At 44.3% G+C, this 23,211-nt stretch overlaps 1 protein-coding gene across 10 annotated transcripts in view; it reads right to left on the reverse strand.

The window, feature by feature from the left end:
- The window catches only part of LOC123750762 (uncharacterized), a 387,264-nt gene that overhangs the window by 311,982 nt on the left and 52,071 nt on the right, over positions 1–23,211 (reverse strand). For 8 of the 10 annotated variants that reach the window (XM_069326268.1, XM_069326265.1, XM_069326264.1 and 5 more), the window contains 2 exons: positions 6,199–6,311; positions 3,945–4,058 (listed from right to left, as the gene is read on the reverse strand). In XM_069326268.1, coding sequence (XP_069182369.1) covers positions 3,945–4,058; positions 6,199–6,311 — 227 coding nt within the window. Of the gene's footprint in view, positions 1–3,944; positions 4,059–6,198; positions 6,312–21,372; positions 21,561–23,211 lie in introns of those variants that run through there. The other 2 variants (XM_069326267.1, XM_069326271.1) reach the window with 2 other exon arrangements.

Here is a 23,211-nt window from a genome sequence, read left to right on the forward strand (position 1 = left end):
TCCCCATCCACAACACCCTCCCACTCTGACCCGACTCCATTCACACTAACTCCCCGTTTCCCCTGGTACAGCCACGCCCCAATCCAACCCAACATAGCACCCCCAATACCACGAGCCTCCATCCCCCTAATCAGCCTTTCATGTGGCACTGCATCAAAAGCCTTGCTAAAGTCAAGGTACACAACATAAAAACATAAGAACAAATAACTGCAGAAGGCCTATTGGACCATACGAGGCAGCTCCTATCTATAACCCCCAATTATCTATAACCACCCACAACAGCAGCTGCCCATACGAGGCAGCTGCTATTGGTCCATACGAGGCAGCTTCTATTGGCCCATACGAGGCATCTTCTATTGGCCCATACGAGGCAGCTGCTATTGGCCCATACGAGGCAGCTGCTATTGGCCCATACGAGGCAGCTGCTAATGGCCCATACGAGGCAGCTGCTATTGGCCCATACGAGGCAGCTGCTATTGGCCCATACGAGGCAGCTGCTATTGGCCCATACGAGGCAGCTGCTATTGGCCCATACGAGGCAGCTGCTATTGGCCCATACGAGGCAGCTGCTATTGGCCCATACGAGGCAGCTGCTATTGGCCCATACGAGGCAGCTGCTATTGGCCCATACGAGGCAGCTGCTATTGGCCCATACGAGGCAGCTGCTATTGGCCCATACGAGGCAGCTGCTATTGGCCCATACGAGGCAGCTGCTATTGGCCCATACGAGGCAGCTGCTATTGGCCCATACGAGGCAGCTGCTATTGGCCCATACGAAGCAGCTGCTATTGGCCCATACGAAGCAGCTGCTACGCGATGTTCTGAATGTGTTGATGGTAATTGTATATAGTGTGTGACAGTGTATAGTGTGTACATATGTTGTAAATATACATAAATGAACATGAAACATTGGTGTGAATAACTGTATGATGGGAGGGGCAAAGTTGGTGAATACAATGTTGGAGGAGTGAGGGAGGGCTGGCTGGGTGTGACAGCTCTCACTCGCGGTGTTCTGAATGTGTTGATGGTGAATGTATATAGTGTGTGACAGTGTATAGTGTGTAAATAGATTGTATATATACATAAATTAGCATGATACATTGTAAATATGTGCTGCATATGTGTACACAAGTGTCATGCACGTAACACAGTGTCTTCGGACAGTACGGATGTTTTACTGCCATAATATAGTGTACGTGTTCACTATACATAGGATTAGCATGTAAAAACAAATAAAATGTATTTGGAACTGTGCAAAAAAAAATGAACGAAAATATTCACGGCAACTCGCGCGCCCCGCCCTGAGCGCCCTACTGGCCCCGGGAGCGTACGTCACGGGCGAACATGGAATGATGACGTCACGCCCCAACTTACGGACCCCATAGCCGCCAAAGCAAGTACAATTTCGAATTTTTTTCTACATACCCATACTGAGGGAAGGGTTTCTGACACTTTAAAAAGAAAAAATAATTTTTCCAGAGAATTTATTTCCTGTGCACTGCGGGGGGTGTCATATTTGGAGGCAACACAGTTAAGGGGTGAAACATGTTAATTTCTGCTGCCCAATCGAAAACTGTTGTTATCTGCTTGTAATTTTTCCATGTCTTCAGCAGAGGTAATTTTCATGCTGATTTTTGTGTCGTCTGCAAAGGATGACACGAAGCTGTGACTTGTATTTTTATCTATATCTGAAATGAGAATAAGGAGCAGTAGTGGTGCAAGGACTGTACCTTGAGGTACAGAGCTTTTAACTGCACTTGGACTTGATTTTATTTGATTGACTGTTGCTCTTTGTGTTCTGTATGACAGGAAATTGTATATTCAGCGTCCTACTTTACCAGTTATTCCCATTGGCCTCATTTTGTGTGCAATCACTCCACGATCACATTTGTCGAATGCCTTTGCAAAGTCTGTGTATACTACATCTGCATTTTGCTTTTCTTCTAGAGCTTCTGTAACTGTCATAGTGATTGAGTAACTGTGACAGACAGGATCTTCCCGCTCTAAATCCATGTTGTCCTGGGTTGTGTAACTCATTATTTTCCATAACACTAGAAATTTGATTTCTAATCACTCTTTCAAAAACTTTTATTGTGTGATGTTAGTGCAACTGGCCTATAATATTTTGCCAAGGCTTTACTCCCCTCCTTGTGCAAAGGAGCTATATCTGCAGATTTAAGTGCCCCTGTATCTAGGCTCTTTCTTCATATTACGCCGAGTGCTCGCGCTACTGGTACTTTACATTTCTTTATGAATATTGAAATCCATGAGTCAGGCCCAAGAGCTGAGTGCATGGGCATATTGTCAATTTCTCTTTCAAAGTGTTCCGAGTTCGTGTTAATATCCGTTATATTATCTGCAGCTTGAATGTCATTCATAAAGAAGCTGTCTGGGTCATCAACTTTCATGCTGTTTATTGGTGTGCTAAACATAGCCTCATACTAACTTTATAGAATTTCACTAATTTCTTTGTTGTCCTCTGTGCATGTATCTTCAGTTGTAATTAAAGGTCCAATGCTGGTGGAGGTTTTTGATTTTGATTTTGCGTATGTGAAAAAATATTTTGGATTTTTCTTTATCTCTTGTATAGCTTTCTGTTCCAATTCCATTTCCTCAGCCTCGTATTATCGCTTCAACGTTTGTTCTATTTCTTTGATCTCCCTGTTTAGGTTTATTTTCCTTGCTTGTGATAGTCGTATCTGCCCAAGCATTTTAGTTATTTTTTTCCTTCTGTACAGTCGTCTGCGTTCCCTAGAAAGAGTGGTCCTCTTTCTGACCCTCCTCAATTCGTTTCTGACCTCGGATCATTTCGTTATGAGAAAAACAAGCAGAGAGCCACAACCAGGACCTAGTAATATGCAGGCAAAACGTGCCAGAGAGTGCACTCCAGAGAAATCTTCACTGCCTGATGTTATAATGGAAGGGGACTCCCCTTCCAAACAATAACACCTCTCCTTCTCCCCCCTCCTCACCATCTTCCGTACACCAACAGGAGTCATCAGCAAGGGTAAATAATAACTTGAACATAACTTTGTAGTGTAGATTTGGATGAATTAGGTATAAAATTTAGTTTGAAGTGAAGTTTTTGGGTAGTTAAGAATGGATTACTTCATTTCCCATTATTTTTATATGGGGAAATTAACTTCGGTTTACGGATTTTCGGGTTACAAGCTGTCTCCAGGAACGGATTAAATTCTTAAACCAAGGTACCCCCTGTATATAGCTATCATCATCTTTTGTATGGTCACTGATGGTCGAGTGGTTAAGGTACCATGTATACAGTTGCATTGAGCTCCTGGTGATCTGGGTTCGAGTCACTTCTGGGGTGTGGAGTTTTCAGTTGTATATCTGCTTGAGGACCATTCAAGCTTGTTCGCATTATCACTACATACAAAATTCTAACAGGAATCGACCACATTGATAAGGAAGAATTCTGGAAACCAGCAACATCACGTACAAGAGGACACAGATTCAAGCTAAGAAAGCAGAGGTGCCGGAAAAACATTATAAATTTTTCTTTAGCAAACCAGTGGTAGACGGTTGAAACAAGCTCAGTGGGAAGGTCATAGAGGCCAAAACCGTCAGTAGTTTCAAAGTGTTATACGACAAAAAAGTACTGGGAAGATGGGACACCACGAGTGTAGCTCTCATCCAGTAACTACACTTGGGTAATTACACTGATGCCCAAATCTAATACATCCGTATCAGCCTGGATAGCTAAAGGACCCGAAGGGACTCCTCCCATAATGAGATCATATAATCTTTATACTAAAGGAACAAATGAGGTGGTGGTGGTGGCCAAAAGCATCAGTACATAGTTTTAAAGTGCCACAATAATTAAACGTTACTCAGGCACATTTTTCCTACTAGAAATCATGAATCACAAACACTAGCATATCCGGGCAACTGTTATGAATAGTAACATGTGGTCCACGTCTACATACCGGAGTCGGAAGGGTGAATTAACGTGTGGTTTGATCCCGTCTAATTGAATTTTACACAGTTTGTTCTTTGTCTTCTTTGCATCTACTTCATTGGTGTATTTCATGAAGCATCGCCTGCAAAATAACATTATTTCTGCTATGCTACGTACTTTATATATTTTTAGTTTAACTCATCTTTCAAAATACTATACTACTGCACTGTATTTATTTGAGCATGACTGTGGGAACTGACAATTCAACCTCTGACACCAAAATTGGCAATTTTTTTTTTAAATGACCATCATCAATCGTAATTATCAAGAGAAAAACCGCTAAGCAAGTACAGTATGACCATATAGCACTTGGAAGGGGTATAAGGATGGAGTGCAGGAATGGTGCCCAACATTTAGACAACCAGGGATGGAATAACGAGCCTGCACTGTGCGTAGTATTGTGGGAGGAGTAATGTTGAGGGAGGGAGGGAGGGCTGTAGCATCGTCTGTCGAATCGGCTTCAGCATTGTGAAACTTTCATCAAAATATTTTCAGAAATTGACTGAGACAACTTTTTAAAAAGAAGAACGTATTGTTAATAAGGACAGCTGCTTTTAACTGGAACTGAGGGATAATGCAGCAAACACCTGCCCAATGCACAAAGAAGAAGAATATTAAGAAGTATCCACAAAGTGGATATGCAGCTGGTGCCTTTATAGCATTGCTGAGTAATACATAACAAATAATAATGAGTAAGTATGTTATTATGATCTATTTTGTTGTATATCAAATACATTGCCCAATGTTAATATCTGTTACTTTCACCAATCTCCAAACAATATTTTTTTTCCAGGGAAATTATTATTTTCTTTTTCTTTTCCTGCTTTGTTTTTTATGTGATTTTGTTGTAACCTCTACATCATGGAGAGTGCATACCTGTCCCCTAACTATGTGAAGATTTTGTTGTAACCTCTACATCATGGAGAGTGCATACCTGTCCCCTAACTATGTGAAGATTTTGTTGTAACCTCTACATCATGGAGAGTGCATACCTGTCCCCTAACTATGTGAAGATAGAATGAAATTGGTCAACAAATAATCAGTCAACTTGCAGAACTTTGGATTAAATTTTTTTTGGCTGATTTTTTTCAGATTTCAAAAGGCTTTCTTTGTCTCTTTTGGTTGTTTTGATGATTAGGGACCAGCTTAGGGCTTTTTCACTTATATAAAATATGCCTTAAATGTATCCTCTAAATCATTATAATAATTATAATTATCCCTATACAGTATTTTTTTTTTTTTTTGGGGGGGGGGAGGGGTATTTTTCTTGACTTCAACACATACTGACCTACAACTTTTACATATGCGAGTACAAATGCCAAAAAATGTTTATTAAAACATACTAGTAAATTAATGAATTAAAACTACCTTATTCACTGTCTATAACTTCAACTTCAATTACTTACAATTTCAATTACAATTACATTAAATTACAATTACAATTTCAATCAACTTCTTGCCCGTAACGCTATGCGTATTAGTGGCTTTACGTATTGTATGTACTAGTTCTATCAATAAATTCAACATTATGTTTGTAACTCTGCATCTATAAATGTACTTTTCCTGAATAAAATAATAAAAATATTATTATTATTATTATTATTATTATTATTATTATTATTACTGTATTATATCTGTAAAACTAGAGTTTCAACTTTGAGTGGCTTCTAAAATTCCTGTTTTCGACCGATTTTCACCATTTTTACATATTGTGTGCTCAGCTGTCTGTTCTACAATCAATTCAGAATAGAATTTTCATAAACCCTAAATATTTGGAGTTAAATTTTTTTTGTCGAAATTTGGCACATATTTCAAATGCCATATTGACAATTTTTTTTACAGTAAACTATACTGAAAACCTATATTCTAAATTAATAAAAATGAAGATTATATGCTATTCTGAGAGCATAACACCAAAGAAACAATTAGTGATATTTTTATATTTTTGAATCTGACTTGAAAATCTGAAATTTTTTTCAACATTCAATTTTATAATTATTTTTCATTTTCTCTTTCATGTTATGTTGGTGATCATTTAGACAAAGTTGGAGCATTTGCCTAGTAGATTATGCACAAAAACTTTGAAAGCATTTGAGCAAGTTTGAAAAACTGAGTTCCCGGTTGCGTCGCCTATGTATGCCATGCACAGTTTATGGGTTAACCGAGTCATGAATTATACCAGTAATCTGGGCAAAGTTCAACACACTACCAATAAAACTTACCTTCCAAACAATATCTCCCTAGCTGTCTTGCCCATCATCAGCAATTTTTGGGCTATGGCTGCTGTAATACAAATTGGGAACAGCACCAACAAACCACATGGATCTCTCTCTCTCTGTATTGCACCAAATAAGAAAAAACCAGCGTTGAATGTAATGAAACTATTTTCTGGGTGAGCCCCAGAGGCTCCCTGGAGCTTATCAGGCTAATGTATGTTATATTAGACCGGGACATTAGCTAAGGAGTTCAGACTTACCAGGGACCAGCGCCAGAACCTGGCCCCTTCAGAGAGGTTTCAGGGAGCAATGGCCCTGAAAATCCCCTTGTGGTTGGTGTTTTCCTTATCTGCCATCGACTGGGGTTAAGCACCCAGAAAGGTAGGCATAACAAAACAAACCCTACATGGTAAAAAACTAAAACAAAAAACCGAACAGAGAGGTAGGAACTTTCTACAATCCCAAGGAAACAAGCAAACATCAAACTTTACCTGCATCTGGGATGCTCCTAGACGAAGGTTCGAATCCTCGTCACGGCCCTTGTGGATTTGTTCATCAAACTTTACTGCCGCGCCGATCGTCCGCGCAGCCCTCCCCGCCCGGAGAGGGGAAGGGGGGGGAGCCCCGGACCTCACAATGCCGGCTGCCTAGCATCAGTTCGGAAGCTGAGCTTCAACCAACTCGAAAAAAACGCCGACCAGTGGGAGGGAGGGAGGGTTGCCAGGGAGCCTCCGGGGCTCACCCAGAAAATGGCATTTCATTATATTCAACGCTGGTTTTCTGTGGGGAGCCCCTACGGCTCCCTGGAGCTTCATATCCAAAGAGAAGGAAAAGAAAGGGCTGACCTGGGAGGCAGCTGCCATAAACTTCGCAACGCAAAGCCGAGACAACAGGCTGCAACCTGCGACCCAAGGCAACAAGAACACACAGGAGCAGACACTCGCATAAAGAACGGGCGGCCAGAAACCTGTGCAACCCTCAAATCCTTGCGCCCAAAATGAGCTCTAGACGTCACCAACACAGCAGCGAAAGCTGCAAATGTCCGAACAGCACGAGCGCAAGGACAGACCACAGGCTGGAAGACTTAAAAACTCTGCGGACGACCAGGGAGACCCAAGCCCTGAAACAGGGAACGAGGGGAACCGGATCAACCCAAAGCGCATCCCCAGACACAGTACGCAGGTAACTGCAAAAAAGCACAACTGGACAACACAGGACACACCCCCGGCCGAACCAATCAAGCATCAATAACCCAAGAACCCCTCCAGAAAGCAGCCGTCTTGACCGTCGCCAGAAGGACTGAGAGAGTCACTCAACGAGGTGGCAAAGACAAAGTAACGAGGAGCATTGAAGCGCAGGTCCCTCAAACTGCTCGAAAGGAAAAGGGAGAATCGAAGCGAATTTTGGTTGTGGGAGATTCCCAGGTGAGGTATTTAGACAGAACGTTTTGTGCCAGAGATAGGGGGAACAGATAAAGGGTTTGCTATCCGGGAGCTGGAATTGGTGATATTGTTGGAAACATGAATGATATTATGACAGGAAATGGGAACAAACCCATTATTTGTATTAGTGCAGGGGGTAATGATGTTGGACGAGTTAGGAGTGAGGAACTAATACAGAGATTCAGGACAGCCATTGAATTAGTTAGGAGCAAGGGAGGAATCCCGATCATATGTGGCATTCTTCCAAGAAAGGGAGTGGGAAATGAATGGATGTCGAGGGCAATTGGTGTCAATTGCCGGCTGGAAAGATATTGCAAATCAAATGCAATATCTTTCATAGACAACTGGGAACACTTCTATGGAAGAAATGAAATGTATGCTCATGATGGGGTGCATCTATCGAGAGCTGGGGTTGTTGCTGTTGCGAACTCGTTGGAAGAAGTGGTTAGAGGTGTTTGTTTGGGTTTAAACTGTTAGTAGATAGAGGTATGGGAATTGATTTGGAGGAAGGAGATAATAAAAGTATGTGTTTGTGGGAGAAAGGAATTGGCAAAATGAACAGGGAAAGAGAAGGGCCTCAAAATAACAATTCACTTAGGGTATATTACACTAACAGTAGAAGTCTAAGATATAAAATTAACGAATTAAATGCTCTTGTCTGCACAGAAAAAATAGATATTATTGCACTTACCGAAACGTGGATGAATGTAGAAAATAGTGAACTATTAGCTGAATATCAAATAAATGGATTTAAACTATTTCACACAGATAGATATATTAGACGAGGAGGGGGAGTAGCCATATATGTTAGGGACAATTTGAAATGTAGTCTCAAAGAGGGAATCAAAACTGAGCCACACACAGAAACTATTTGGATAGAATTATACGAAAAAACAAATAATATTATAATAGGAGTTATATATAGGCCACCAAATTTAGACAGAATGGAAGCAAAGCATCTATGGGATGAAATATCTAGGGCATCTAGATCTAACAGTATTTACGTCATGGGTGACTTTAATTTTAGTGGAATAAACTGGTTGAACAAAACAGGGAATAGTGAAGCAGAAGATTTTCTAGAATTAATTGACGATTGCTTTCTTACGCAACACATTAAGGAACCAACACGGGAAAATAATATTTTAGATTTAGTGTTAACTAACAGGGAAACACAAATTAATGACATCGAAATAGGGAGTGAGCTAGGGAATAGTGATCACAAAGAAATCAGATTTAGCATAGAATGGAATAGACCTGTAGGAGAAAATTATGTTAAAGTGCCAGATTTTCGAAAAGCTGATTTTAATAGCCTAAGAAATTTTTTGGGTCAAATTGATTGGAAAGTCTTGGGTATGGGGTGGGGGCCGGTCTTGGAGCGAGACATGAACCCAGCAATAGGTGACGTAAATGGGGATTTCGATGTGGATTCAATATATAACTTATTTAAGAATATTCTAAACAAAGCACAGGAACGTAGTATACCATACAAATTGAATAGATCGAATACTAATGACCCAAAATGGATAACAAAGAATTTGAAGAACCTTATAGGTAAAAAGAGAGCTTGGTACAAAAGGATTAAAAATGGGGAGGTCACTTTAGAACAGGAATTCGTACAACTGGTTAGAAATGTTAAAAAAGAGAAGGAAAGCAAAAAGAAACCATGATGTTCGCATAGCAGGGCAAGCAAAGACAAATCCTAAAGGGTTTTTTCAGTTATATCGTACTAAGACTAGGGAAAGGATAGGTCCATTAAAAACTGAGACAGGTCAAATAACAAATAGTGATGAAGAGATGAGTAGTATTTTTAATAAATATTTTGTATCTGTATTTACTAAAGAGGAACTTAACAATATGCCTTCAGCCGAACAAGTCTGTGTGGGTGGGGACGAGGACAGGTTGACGAGTTTAGCAGCTACCAGGGAGGATGTTCTTAAACAAATAGTAAAACTCAAACCAAACAAATCCCCAGGGCCGGATGAAGTGTTTGCCAGGGTGCTTAAAGAATGCAAAGAGGAGCTTTGTGACCCACTGTCAACTATATTTAATAAATCAATAGAGTCAGGCAGAGTACCAGAGTTTTGGAAAGTTGCTAATGTGATACCAGTTTTTAAGAAAGGAGATAGATCACTTGCGTCTAACTATCGACCAATTAGCCTAACGTCTATTGTGGGAAAGTTACTCGAATCTATAATAGCAAATAAAATTCGTCTTCATCTTGAAAAACATAAATTAATAATTGAGTCGCAACATGGTTTTATAAATGGCCGTTCATGTTTAACAAATTTGTTATCTTTTTATTCTAGCATTGTTGAGGCAGTTGATAGTGGTAAGGATTGCGATGTTGTGTACCTTGACTTTAGCAAAGCTTTTGATACAGTGCCACATGAAAGACTGATTAAAAAAATAGAGTCTCATGGTATTGGGGTTGCTATATTAAGCTGGATTAGGGCATGGCTATACCAAAGGAAACAGAGAGTTAGTATAAATGGAGTCAAGTCAGAGTGGGAAAATGTTGTAAGTGGGGTGCCTCAGGGCTCTGTCTTGGGACCTCTGTTGTTTATAATATATATAAATGATTTAGATTCAGGTTTGAGTAGCAACATTTGCAAATTTCCCGATGATACGAAAATCGGTAGGGAAATTAATTCGGAGGAGGACTCGCTATCACTTCAAGTTGATCTAGATAGGGTTTTGAAATGGTCGAAGGATTGGCAGATGCAGTTTAATGCTGATAAATGTAAAGTTCTGAGGTTAGGTAATGATGATAGGGTTACAAGATACGAGATAGATGGTGTTGAGATTGAGAAGTCGAATTGCGAAAGGGATCTGGGAGTTATGATTAGTAAGAATTTAAAACAAAAGGATCAATGCATAAATGTTCGTAATAAGGCAAATAGGACACTGGGATTTATTAATCGCAGCGTTAGTAACAAGACACCTGGTGTGGTTCTCAAGCTATATCTTGCTCTAGTTAGGCCCCATTTAGATTATGCAGTTCAGTTTTGGTCGCCATATTATAGAATGGATATAAATTCACTTGAACGTGTCCAGCGTAGGATGACTAAGTTAATTCCCCAAATTAGAAATCTTTCATATGAAGAAAGATTAACAAAGCTTAAGTTGCATTCACTGGAAAGGCGAAGAGTTAGGGGTGACATGATAGAGGTTTACAAGTGGGTGAATGGACATAACAAAGGGGATATTAATAGGGTATTAAAAGTATCAACACAAGACAGAACACGAAACAATGGGTATAAATTGGATAAGTTTAGATTTAGGAAAGACTTGGGTAAATACTGGTTCAGTAACAGGGTTGTTGATTTGTGGAACCAATTGCCGCGTAACATTGTGGAGGTGGGGTCCCTCGATTGTTTCAAGCATGGGTTGGACATGTATATGAGTGGGATTGGGTGGTTATAAATAGGAGCTGCCTCGTATGGGCCAATAGACCTTCTGCAGTTACCTTTGTTCTTATGTTCTTATGTTCTTATGAAAGGCTGCAAACGTACAAACCTACCACCAGTACCAAAGAGCAGATCAATGAGAACTGAATTGGCTACCACAAACTGAGAAGATAAGAGGGCACCCTGATCAAGGACCAGAACGGCTTAGGCAACACATGAGCAGGCCGGAGGTGAAACAAAACACGAGAAAGCGTACGGAACGGGGCAGATATGACGTCCACCCCGAACACAAGCTGGAGCGGCTCCGCCAGCGCCGCAAAAAACGAGGCGACAGTAAGAAACGTCAAATAACTGTACAGTGGTACCTCGGAATGCGATTGTCCCTGTATGCGAGGTTTTCGGAAGGCGAGGTGTATTTACTCTCTAAATTTAAAAGACGTAAATTTCTGTATTTACAGAAATTTTTTGGGTCAAATTGATTGGAAAGGCTTGGGTATGGGGTGTGGGCCGGTCTTGGAGCGAGACATGAACCCAGCGTTAGGTGACTTAAATGGGGATTTCGATGTGGATTCAATATATAACTTATTTAAGAATATTCTAAACAAAGCACAGGAACGTAGTATACCATACAAATTGAATAGATCGTATACTAATGACCCAAAGTGGATAACAAAGAATTTGAAGAACCTTATAGGTAAAAAGAGAGCTTGGTACAAAAGGATTAAAAATGGGGAGGTCACTTTAGAACAGGAATTCGTACAACTGGTTAGAAATGTTAAAAAAGAGATAAGGAAAGCAAAAAGGAACTATGAAGTTCGCATAGCAGGGCAACATAAGAACATAAGAACAAAGGTAACTGCAGAAGGCCTATTGGCCCATACGAGGCAGCTCCTATTCTATAACCACCCAATCCCACTCATATACTTGTCCAACCCGTGCTTGAAACAATCGAGGGACCCCACCTCCACAATGTTACGCGGCAATTGGTTCCACAAATCAACAACCCTGTTACTGAACCAGTATTTACCCAAGTCTTTCCTAAATCTAAACTTATCCAATTTATATCCATTGTTTCGTGTTCTGTCCTGTGTTGATACTTTTAATACCCTATTAATATCCCCCCGGTTATGTCCATTCATCCACTTGTAAACCTCTATCATGTCACCCCTAACTCTTCGCCTTTCCAGTGAATGCAACTTAAGCTTTGTTAATCTTTCTTCATATGAAAGATTTCTAATTTGGGGAATTAACTTAGTCATCCTACGCTGGACACGTTCAAGTGAATTTATATCCATTCTATAATATGGCGACCAAAACTGAACTGCATAATCTAAATGGGGCCTAACTAGAGCAAGATATAGCTTGAGAACCACACCAGGTGTCTTGTTACTAACGCTGCGATTAATAAATCCAAGTGTCCGATTTGCCTTATTACGAACATTTATGCATTGATCCTTTTGTTTTAAATTCTTACTAATCATAACTCCCAGATCCCTTTCGCAATCCGACTTCGCAATCACAACACCATCTAGCTCGTATCTTGTAACTCTATCATCATTACCTAACCTCAGAACTTTACATTTATCAGCATTAAACTGCATCTGCCAATCCTTTGACCATTTCAAAACCCTATCTAGATCAACTTGAAGTGATAGTGAGTCCTCCTCCGAATTAATTTCCCTACCGATTTTCGTATCATCGGCAAATTTGCAAATGTTGCTACTCAAACCTGAATCTAAATCATTTATATATATTATAAACAACAGAGGTCCCAGGACAGAGCCTTGAGGCACTCCACTTACAACATTTTCCCACTCTGACTTGATTCCATTTATACTAACTCTCTGTTTCCTTTGGTATAGCCATGCCCTAATCCAGCTTAATATAGCACCCCCAATACCATGAGACTCTATTTTTTTAATCAGTCTTTCATGTGGCACTGTATCAAAAGCTTTGCTAAAGTCAAGGTACACAACATCGCAATCCTTACCACTATCAACTGCCTCAACAATGCTAGAATAAAAAGATAACAAATTTGTTAAACATGAACGGCCATTTATAAAACCATGTTGCGACTCAATTATTAATTTATGTTTTTCAAGATGAAGACGAATTTTATTTGCTATTATAGATTCGAGTAACTTTCCCACAATAGACGTTAGGCTAATTGGTCGATAGTTAGACGCAAGTGATCTATCTCCTTTCTTAAAAACTGGTATCACATTAGCAACTTTCCAAAACTCTGGCACTCTGCCTGACTCTATTGATTTATTAAATATGGTTGACAGTGGGTCACAAAGCTCCTCTTTGCATTCTTTAAGCACCCTAGCAAACACTTCATCCGGCCCTGGGGATTTGTTTGGTTTGAGTTTTACTATTTGTTTAAGAACATCCTCCCTGGTAACTGCTAAACTCGTCAACCTGTCCTCGTCCCCACCCACATAGACTTGTTCGGCTGAAGGCATATTGTTAAGTTCCTCTTTAGTAAATACAGATACAAAATATTTATTAAAAATACTACTCATCTCTTCATCACTATCTGTTATTTGACCTGTCTCAGTTTTTAATGGACCTATCCTTTCCCTAGTCTTAGTACGATATAACTGAAAAAACCCTTTAGGATTTGTCTTTGCTTGCCCTGCTATGCGAACTTCATAGTTTCTTTTTGCTTTCCTTATCTCTTTTTTAACATTTCTAACCAGTTGTACGAATTCCTGTTCTAAAGTGACCTCCCCAAAGCAAAGACAAAGACACAACTGCTCGAGCAACCGCCGAGCAACCCGGGACCCCCTCATGAACAGCCGAAGGGGGAACCACAGCCGCAGCAACACTTCTAGAGGGAAAGACAAGGAGCGGCCCAATAGCCCTAAACAAGACCCAGCCAGGTCCAAACCCGGGACGGAAACAGATGGATCGGCCTCCAAATCACCAGGAAACCAAACATGGCGATCTGGAGAGAACCACACCCCTGGCGAGCAGACAAGCTGATAGACTGGGAGCCCACACCAGCCAGTCGTCGAGGTAGGCCAGACACCGAATCCTAAGCAGACTCGGACAGGGAACCAAGATCCGGTAAACATGCATAAATACACCAAGTGCCAATTACAAACTAGGGAAGGCAACAAAAGTGGCAAGCCTGAAGCCCCACCTACAACTGTGCCAGTCCCGGAAAACTGGAGAGGAACGTACCAAGAAGTGACCTGGAGGTCCAGGGCCACCATCCAGGCACCCAGCCCCAACAGAAGCCGGATTGGAGACAACAGTCCTCCGATGAGGGCAAAGAATCCAGGGCGCAGACGGAACAAGTCCAGAAGAACCGCAGATCCGCAAGGCCCGTGTCTGCATAGAGCAGACGGGAACCCTAGAGGGATGGGTGGGGGGATCGACCACATCCAACGCACCTACTAAGATGACATGACGAAGCGCAGGGGAAGAAGCCCAGCCCGCCAGCCCTGTAGCCGTCCGCCGCTGCCACTAGAGGCCGGAAGACAATCAAAAGCGCCCACTAACTGCGGGACCATGTGAGTCAACAGAGCAAGCTGCTCCCCCAGTGCTCCGTCAACAGCAAAGGGAACAGAACCCCCTCCAAAAGAAAAAGTATATACATATACATACACATATATATATATACACACATATACATGCACACACACACACACACAGAAATTTAGATGATTGTCATGCCCTTCAAGAAGACCTGGACAAAATAAGTATATGGAGCACCACCTGGCAAATGGAATTTAATGTTAACAAATGTCATGTTATGGAATGTGGAATAGGAGAACATAGACCCCATACAACCTATATATTATGTGAGAAATCTTTAAAGAATTCTGATAAAGAAAAAGATCTAGGGGTGGTTCTAGATAGAAAACTATCACCTGAGGACCACATAAAGAATATTGTGCAAGGAGCCTATGCGATGCTTTCTAACTTCAGAATTGCATTTAAATACATGGATGGCGATATACTAAAGAAATTGTTCATGACTTTTGTTAGGCCAAAGCTAGAATATGCAGTTGTTGTGTGGTGCCCATATCTTAAGAAGCACATCAACAAGCTGGAAAAGGTGCAAAGACATGCTACGAAGTGGCTCCCAGAACTGAAGGGCAAGAGCTACGAGGAGAGGTTGGAAGCATTAAACATGCCAAAACTAGAAGACAGAAGAAAAAGAGGTGATATGATCACTACGTACAAAATAGTAACAGGAATTGATAAAATCGACAGGGAAGGATTCCTGAGACCTGGCACTTCAAGAACAAGAGGTCATAGATTTAAACTAGCTAAACACAGATGCCGAAGAAATATAAGAAAATTCACCTTCGCAAATAGAGTGGTAGACGGTTGGAACAAGTTAAGTGAGAAGGTGGTGGAGGCCAAGACCGTCAGTAGTTTCAAAGCGTTATATGACAAAGAGTGCTGGGAAGACGGGACACCACGAGCGTAGCTCTCATCCTGTAACTACACTTAGGTAATTACACTTAGGTAATTACACACACACACACAAGTACAGACAGTATGGTTTTCGATCTGGAAGATCCTGTGTATCGAATTTACTCAGTTTCTATGATCGAGCCACAGAGATATTACAGGAAAGAGATGGTTGGGTTGACTGCATCTATCTGGACCTAAAAAAGGCTTTCGACAGAGTTCCACACAAGAGGTTGTTCTGGAAACTGGAAAATATTGGAGGGGTGACAGGTAAGCTTCTATCATGGATGAAAAATTTTCTGACTGATAGAAAAATGAGGGCAGTAATCAGAGGCAATGTATCGGAATGGAGAAATGTCACAAGTGGAGTACCACAGGGTTCAGTTCTTGCACCAGTGATGTTTATTGTCTACATAAATGATCTACCAGTTGGTATACAGAATTATATGAACATGTTTGCTGATGATGCTAAGATAATAGGAAGGATAAGAAATTTAGACGATTGTCATGCCCTTCAAGAAGACCTGGACAAAATAAGTATATGGAGCACCACTTGGCAAATGGAATTTAATGTTAATAAATGTCATGTTATGGAATGTGGAATAGGAGAACATAGACCCCATACAACCTATATATTATGTGAGAAATCTTTAAAGAATTCTGATAAAGAAAGAGATCTAGGGGTGGTTCTAGATAGAAAACTATCACCTGAGGACCACATAAAGAATATTGTGCAAGGAGCCTATGCGATGCTTTCTAACTTCAGAATTGCATTTAAATACATGGATGGCGATATACTAAAGAAATTGTTCATGACTTTTGTTAGGCCAAAGCTAGAATATGCAGCTGTTGTGTGGTGCCCATATCTTAAGAAGCACATCAACAAACTGGAAAAGGTGCAAAGACATGCTACTAAGTGGCTCCCAGAACTGAAGGGCAAGAGCTACGAGGAGAGGTTAGAAGCATTAAATATGCCAAAACTAGAAGACAGAAGAAAAAGAGGTGATATGATCACTACGTACAAAATAGTAACAGGAATTGATAAAATCGACAGGGAAGACTTCCTGAAACCTGGAACTTCAAGAACAAGAGGTCATAGATTTAAACTAGCTAAACACAGATGCCGAAGAAATATAAGAAAATTCACCTTCGCAAATAGAGTGGTAGACGGTTGGAACAAGTTAAGTGAGAAGGTGGTGGAGGCCAAGACCGTTAGTAGTTTCAAAGCGTTATATGACAAAGAGTGCTGGGAAGACGGGACACCACGAGCATAGCTCTCATCCTGTAACTACACTTAGGTAATTACACACAAGGTGTATTACACACACGTGCATATGCACATACACACATGTGCACACATGTGTGTAAATTTGTAGACCTCATCCTGGAAACATTCTTGTATCAACATGTTAAACAAGCTACGAGGATGAGGGAAGGGGACGTTCCCTCCATGCTAGATTTGATATTTACCAGGAAGGAGGAAGAGATATTTGACATTCAGTACCTTCCTCCCTTGGGTAAAAGTGACCATGTCTTTTTGGGAATAAAGTATGCAATGCATTATAAGCTGGAAGAAAATAAGGAGGTTGAAGCAGTTGAAAAACCAGACTTCAGGAGAGGACATTATGGCGACCTTAGAATTTTTTTTAGTGAGTATAATTGGACAGACTTGATGCTAGGCAAGGAAGTGAATGAGATGTATGTCAAGTTTTGTGAAATATATGATAAAGGCACAAAAAAATTTATACCAAAACAGAGATGCAGGGCCAGAAAACAGGATTGGTTCGACAGAAATTGTGAGAGGGCCCGAGACCAAAAGACACAAAAATGGAATCAGTATAGGAAGAGGCCAAACCCCCAAACATACCAGCGATACAAAGATGCGAGAAACAACTATACAGCAGTAAGGAGAGAGGCAGAAAGAAATTTTGAAAAAGGGATAGCGGATAAATGTAAAACAGAACCAGGGCCTATTCTACAAATTCATAAACAACAAATTGCAGGTAAAGGATAATATCCAGAGGTTGAAAATGGGAAACAGATTCACAGAAAATGAAAAGGAAATGTGTGAAACATTAAATGAAAAGTTCCAAAGTGTGTTTGTACAAAATGAAATCTTCAGAGAACCAGACAATAAGAATTCCAGAGAACAACATAGAGCGGATAGAGGTGTCTAGAGATGAAGTGGAAAATATGCTAAAGGAGCTCGGTAAGAACAAAGCAGCTGGCCCAGATGGCGTTTCACCATGGGTTCTGAGAGAATGTGCATCTGAGCTCAGCATTCCACTTCACCTGATCTTTCAGGCATCCCTGTGTACAGGAATCGTAGCAGATGTGTGGAAACAGGCTAACATAGTTCCAATCTACAAAAGTGGCAGCAGGGAAGATCCCCTCAATTATAGACCTGTATCATTGACAAGTGTAATAGTGAAAGTATTGGAAAAACTAATCAAAACTAAATGGGTAGAACACCTGGAGAGAAATGATATAATATCAGACAGACAGTATGGTTTTCGATCTGGAAGATCCTGTGTATCGAATTTACTCAGTTTCTATGATCGAGCCACAGAGGTATTACAGGAAAGTGATGGTTGGGTTGACTGCATCTATCTGGACCTAAAAAAGACTTTCGACAGAGTTCCACACAAGAGGTTGTTCTGGAAACTGGAAAATATTGGAGGGGTGACAGGTAAGCTTCTATCATGGATGAAAATTTTTCTGACTGATAGAAAAATGAGGGCAGTAATCAGAGACAATGTCTCGGACTGGAAAAATGTCACAAGTGGAGTACCACAGGGTTCAGTTCTTGCACCAGTGATGTTTATTGTCTACATAAATGATCTACCAGTTGGTATACAGAATTATATGAACATGTTTGCTGATGATGCTAAGATAATAGGAAGGATAAGAAATTTAGATGTTTGTCATGCCCTTCAAGAAGACCTGGACAAAATAAGTAAGAATTTCTTTGGAAAGAAATGTTCGAAAATAACAAAATTAACTGTGCTTGTTTGGAAAATTGGGCCTTGCATACTTGTCCCAATAGTGTGGTTCTCGCTTTTAGGTACGACATAAACGTATACCTAAGTTGAGAGAGAAAAAGATTCGCACTCTCAACGGCAGGTGGGGTCAGGGGAGGCAGGTGGGGTCAGGGGAGGCAGGTGGTGTCAGGGGAGGCAGGTGGGGTCAGGGGAGGCAGGCGGTGTCAGGGGAGGCAGGCGGTGTCAGGGGAGGCAGGCGGGGTCAGGGGAGGCAGGCGGGGTCAGGGGAGGCAGGTGGTGTCAGGGGAGGCAGGCGGTGTCAGGGGAGGCAGGCGGTGTCAGGGGAGGCAGGCGGTGTCAGGGGAGGCAGGCGGGGTCAGGGGAGGCAGGTGGGGTCAGGGGAGGCAGGCGGTGTCAGGGGAGGCAGGCGGGGTCAGGGGAGGCAGGCGGGGTCAGGGGAGGCAGGCGGGGTCAGGGGAGGCAGGCGGGGTCAGGGGAGGCAGGCGGGGTCAGGGGAGGCAGGCGGGGTCAGGGGAGGCAGGTGGGGTCAGGGGAGGCAGGTGGGGTCAGGGGAGGCAGGTGGGGTCAGGGGAGGCAGGTGGGGTCAGGGGAGGCAGGTGGGGTCAGGGGAGGCAGGCGGGGTCAGGGGAGGCAGGCGGGGTCAGGGGAGGCAGGCGGGGTCAAGGGAGGCAGGCGGTGTCAGGGGAGGCAGGCGGGGTCAGGGGAGGCAGGTGGGGTCAGGGGAGGCAGGTGGGGTCAGGGGAGGCAGGTGGGGTCAGGGGAGGCAGGTGGGGTCAGGGGAGGCAGGTGGGGTCAGGGGAGGCAGGTGGGGTCAGGGGAGGCAGGTGGGGTCAGGGGAGGCAGGTGGGGTCAGGGGAGACAGGTGGTGGAAAGAGGCAGGTGGGGTCAGTGGTGGAAGGTGTTGTCAGGGGAGGTGGAAGTGGAGAGAGAAGGGTGGTGACCACGCATGGCTGCCAAACCTCTCATTCATACTCTATTATAAATCTCAATCTTAGCTGTGAAATATTTATGCCAAAATACGTTAATTTTCGTGTATTAATACACATTATTAATCATTAACATGTTTTATTGTTTCCTGTAGAAAACAATAGCTGACTTGGCATTGTGGTGGTGTGTATGGCCGGGTACCTGGGGGGTGGGGGGGGAGGAGGGGTCCTGGAGGTGTGAGAGGAGACCTGTCAACCCATCATTTTTTTTTTTGTCTGGCGAGTTGAGACGCTTCCAAGCCTGCTGCTTCAATACACCCCATGGATGGTGTGGTGTGGTGTGGTTTGGGTGGTGTGGTGTGGTTTGGTGTGGGTGATGTGGTTGGGTGTGGGGGGATGATGTGGGGTGTGTGGGGGATGATGTGGGGTGTGTGGGGGATGGTGTGGGTGGTGTGGGGGATGGTGTGGGGGATGATGTGGGGGATGGTGTGGGTGGTGTGGGGGATGGTGTGGGTGGTGTGGGGGATGGTGTGGGTGGTGTGGGGGATGATGTGGGTGGTGTGTGGGGGATGATGTGGGTGGTGGTGTGGGGTGTGGGGGTGGTGGTGTGGGGTGTGTGGGTGGTGGTGTGGGGAGTGTGGGTGGTGGTGTGGGGAGTGTGGGTGGTGGGGGCGAATGTGTTAATGGTATGGGGGATGGTGTGGGTGGTGTGGGGGATGGTGTTGGGGAATGGTGTGGGTGGTGTGGGGGATGGTATGGGTGGTGTGGGGGATGGCATGGGTGGTGTGGAGGATGGTGTGGGTGGTGGTGTGGGGAGTGTGGGTGGTGGGGGCGAATGGTGTTAGTGGTGTTGGGGATGGTGTGGGGGTGTGGGGGATGGCATGGGTGGTGTGGGGGATGGTGTGGGTGGTGTGGAGGATGGTGTGGGGGTGTGGAGGTGTGGGGGATGGTGTGGGTGGTGTGGGGGATGGTGTGGGTGGTGTGGAGGATGGTGTGGGTGGTGTGGGGGATGGTGTGGGTGGTGTGGGGGATGGTGTGGGTGGTGTGGGGGATGGTGTGGGTGGTGTGGGGGATGGCGTGGGTGGTGTGGAGGATGGTGTGGGTGGTGTGGAGGATGGTGTGGGTGGTGTGGAGGATGGTGTGGGTGGTGTGGAGGATGGTGTGGGTGGTGTGGAGGATGGTGTGGGTGGTGTGGAGGATGGTGTGGGTGGTGTGGAGGATGGTGTGGGTGGTGTGGGGGATGGTGTGGGGGATGGTGTGGGTGGTGTGGGGGATGGTGTGGGGGATGGTGTGGGTGGTGTGGGGGATGGTGTGGGTGGTGTGGAGGATGGTGTGGAGGATGGTGTGGGTGGTGTGGGGGATGGTGTGGGTGGTGTGGGGGATGGTGTGGGTGGTGTGGGGATGGTATAGGTGGTGTGGAGGATGGTGTGGGTGGTGTGGAGGATGGTGTGGGTGGTGTGGAGGATGGTGTGGGTGGTGTGGAGGATGGTGTGGGTGGTGTGGAGGATGGTGTGGGTGGTGTGGAGGATGGTGTGGGTGGTGTGGAGGATGGTGTGGGTGGTGTGGGGGATGGTGTGGGTGGTGTGGGGGATGGTGTGGGTGGTGTGGAGGATGGTGTGGGTGGTGAACGAATTCCGCACTGGAACGAATCGGCTTCGCCCCATATAGTTCGTTCAAGTGAGGACACACTGTACACCACAGAAAGGTAAAGCACAGCGCCCAGACAGAACCCCCAGGGAAATGGTCAAAACAGACTGAAAACCAAGGGACAAGGTGTAGGAGCAAGCATAAACAGACAGGGACACTGAGCCCAAACCCTAGGGCCCAGACCCAAAACCGACAAAATGGAAAACCTGGTGTAAAATCAACACTCAAATGTTCCCAGAGGAACAGTAGATGGGCAGTAAACACCAGAAAAGCAAAGAAACGAACACAGGAGAATAAAACCCCCGAAAAAGGTGAAAAAACTCACCCAAGACGCTCACTTTCATACCCAGGTGTATGTAAACAAACCGCAACGCCACCCTGGTGGCCACACCGGGAAACCAGCAGGAGAAAATGGCCACCAGAACAGGGGCTGTGACCGACGCAAAAGATACGAAAACACGCCAGGAATAGTGGGAAGCAAGCAGAATGGATGGGCATAAAACTCCGCCCAGAAGCAGAAAACCCAGGCAGGGGCAAACAGCCCCAATACTGCTAGCAGGCATCCCTCACAGCCCCGGAAACCCGCAACAGAGGCCCCGGGGCAGACCTGTCCTCCAAGCCCTCCGCCCTTAAAGAAAAGTTAGAATCCATGGAAAATTCAGCAAGAAAGGGCTGCTGGTAAGACCCAGAAGCCTTGGCAGGAGGAACAGGCTCGAAAACCTCCATCCCCAACCTGAACAGGGCAGCCCCCGAAACCGCCCGAGTCTCGGCACCAACTAAACCCTGCCCCGACCCCGAAACCCGCAAATGGTCCGGAGCCGGGAACAGGGAGGCAAAGGGGCGAACAGCACCTAACCAAAATGGGGCGGCCCTGGGGCATCCCAGTGGGAAACAAACCTAGCGTGTTGCAGCAACCTAACCTAGCTTGCAACACGGATGCCGCCTATACTCTGAACAGTCATGACATCAGGAGAGTACTGGAGAACAAGCAGATAATCTCTCTCGTAAGACTACGGGTCAAGGTGTCAGTGAGCCAACAGGCAACATGACGGAGGTAAAAGTGGCGACTGTCATCCGGAGACAAGGGCACAGCAACCAACGATCCTGTACAAGACGGGTTGAAACCCGGAAGAAACATTCACTGGTCCACCGAGCCCCGACGAGGGTTTCCAGGGCCCGTAGGGTAACAACTATGGGAAGCCTGGGCAAGGTATTGCTAACCAGTTAAAACCCAAAACTAACAAGGGGGTAGAGGACAACACTGAAAACCTCTGCGGCGTGTACAATCATGGGGGCCTAGCAGAGGGCCACCAAACACTACCAGTGGAACTATAGCCACACTAGGCAGACCCCCACCAGGAAAATGAAAATAAAAACAAAAGAAAAACCCTGCAAAAGTACACAGTCTCCAGAGGCAACAGGAACCAGTCGCCGCTTAGGTGGCAGGTCGCACAACACCTTGATGCCCTAACCAGCACAATACCAGTCCCTACCCAGGGCCAAACAAGGGCCCCAAGCCTCAGCTGGCCCCAAGGGCAAGTCAAATGCCGAGCAGCAAGAACCTCTACGGGAATGGTTCCCGAACGCCCCAGGGAAGATAACCCTGTCACGCAGGGACAGTACTCACAGGGTGCTTAGGGAAGGAAGCCCCCTAAGCACATGCAGCCCCGGCACTGATGAGGTACTCCTGGCCACCGCACAACACAATACACGGCAGTGAACGCCACACAAGGCAAACACCACCTAGGAAACTGAGGCCAGAGAAGCGTCTATACTGGTTGACATTAGCTTACGAACTGATGCTAGGCAGCCGGAGCGGTGAGGTCCAGGGCTCCCCCCTCCCCCTCCTGGGGCGGGGAGGGCTACGCAGACAATCTTTGCGGCAGTACAGTGTGATGTTTGCTTGTTTCCTTGGGATTGTAGGGAGTTTCTACCTCTGTTCGGTTTTTTGTTTTAATTTTTTACCATGTGGGGCTTGTTTTGTTATGCCTACCTTTCTGGGTGCCTAAACCAGGTCGATGGCAGATAAGGAAAACCCCAACCACAAGGGGGTTTTCCAGGGCCATTGCTCCCTGAAACCTCTCTGAAGGGGAGGTTCTGGCACTGGTCCCTGGTAGGTCTGAACTCCTTAGCTAATGTCTTAGTCTAATATAACATATTTTAG

Source organism: Procambarus clarkii, chromosome 18 (assembly GCF_040958095.1).
Source record: "Procambarus clarkii isolate CNS0578487 chromosome 18, FALCON_Pclarkii_2.0, whole genome shotgun sequence".
Classification (NCBI taxonomy): domain Eukaryota; kingdom Metazoa; phylum Arthropoda; class Malacostraca; order Decapoda; family Cambaridae; genus Procambarus; species Procambarus clarkii.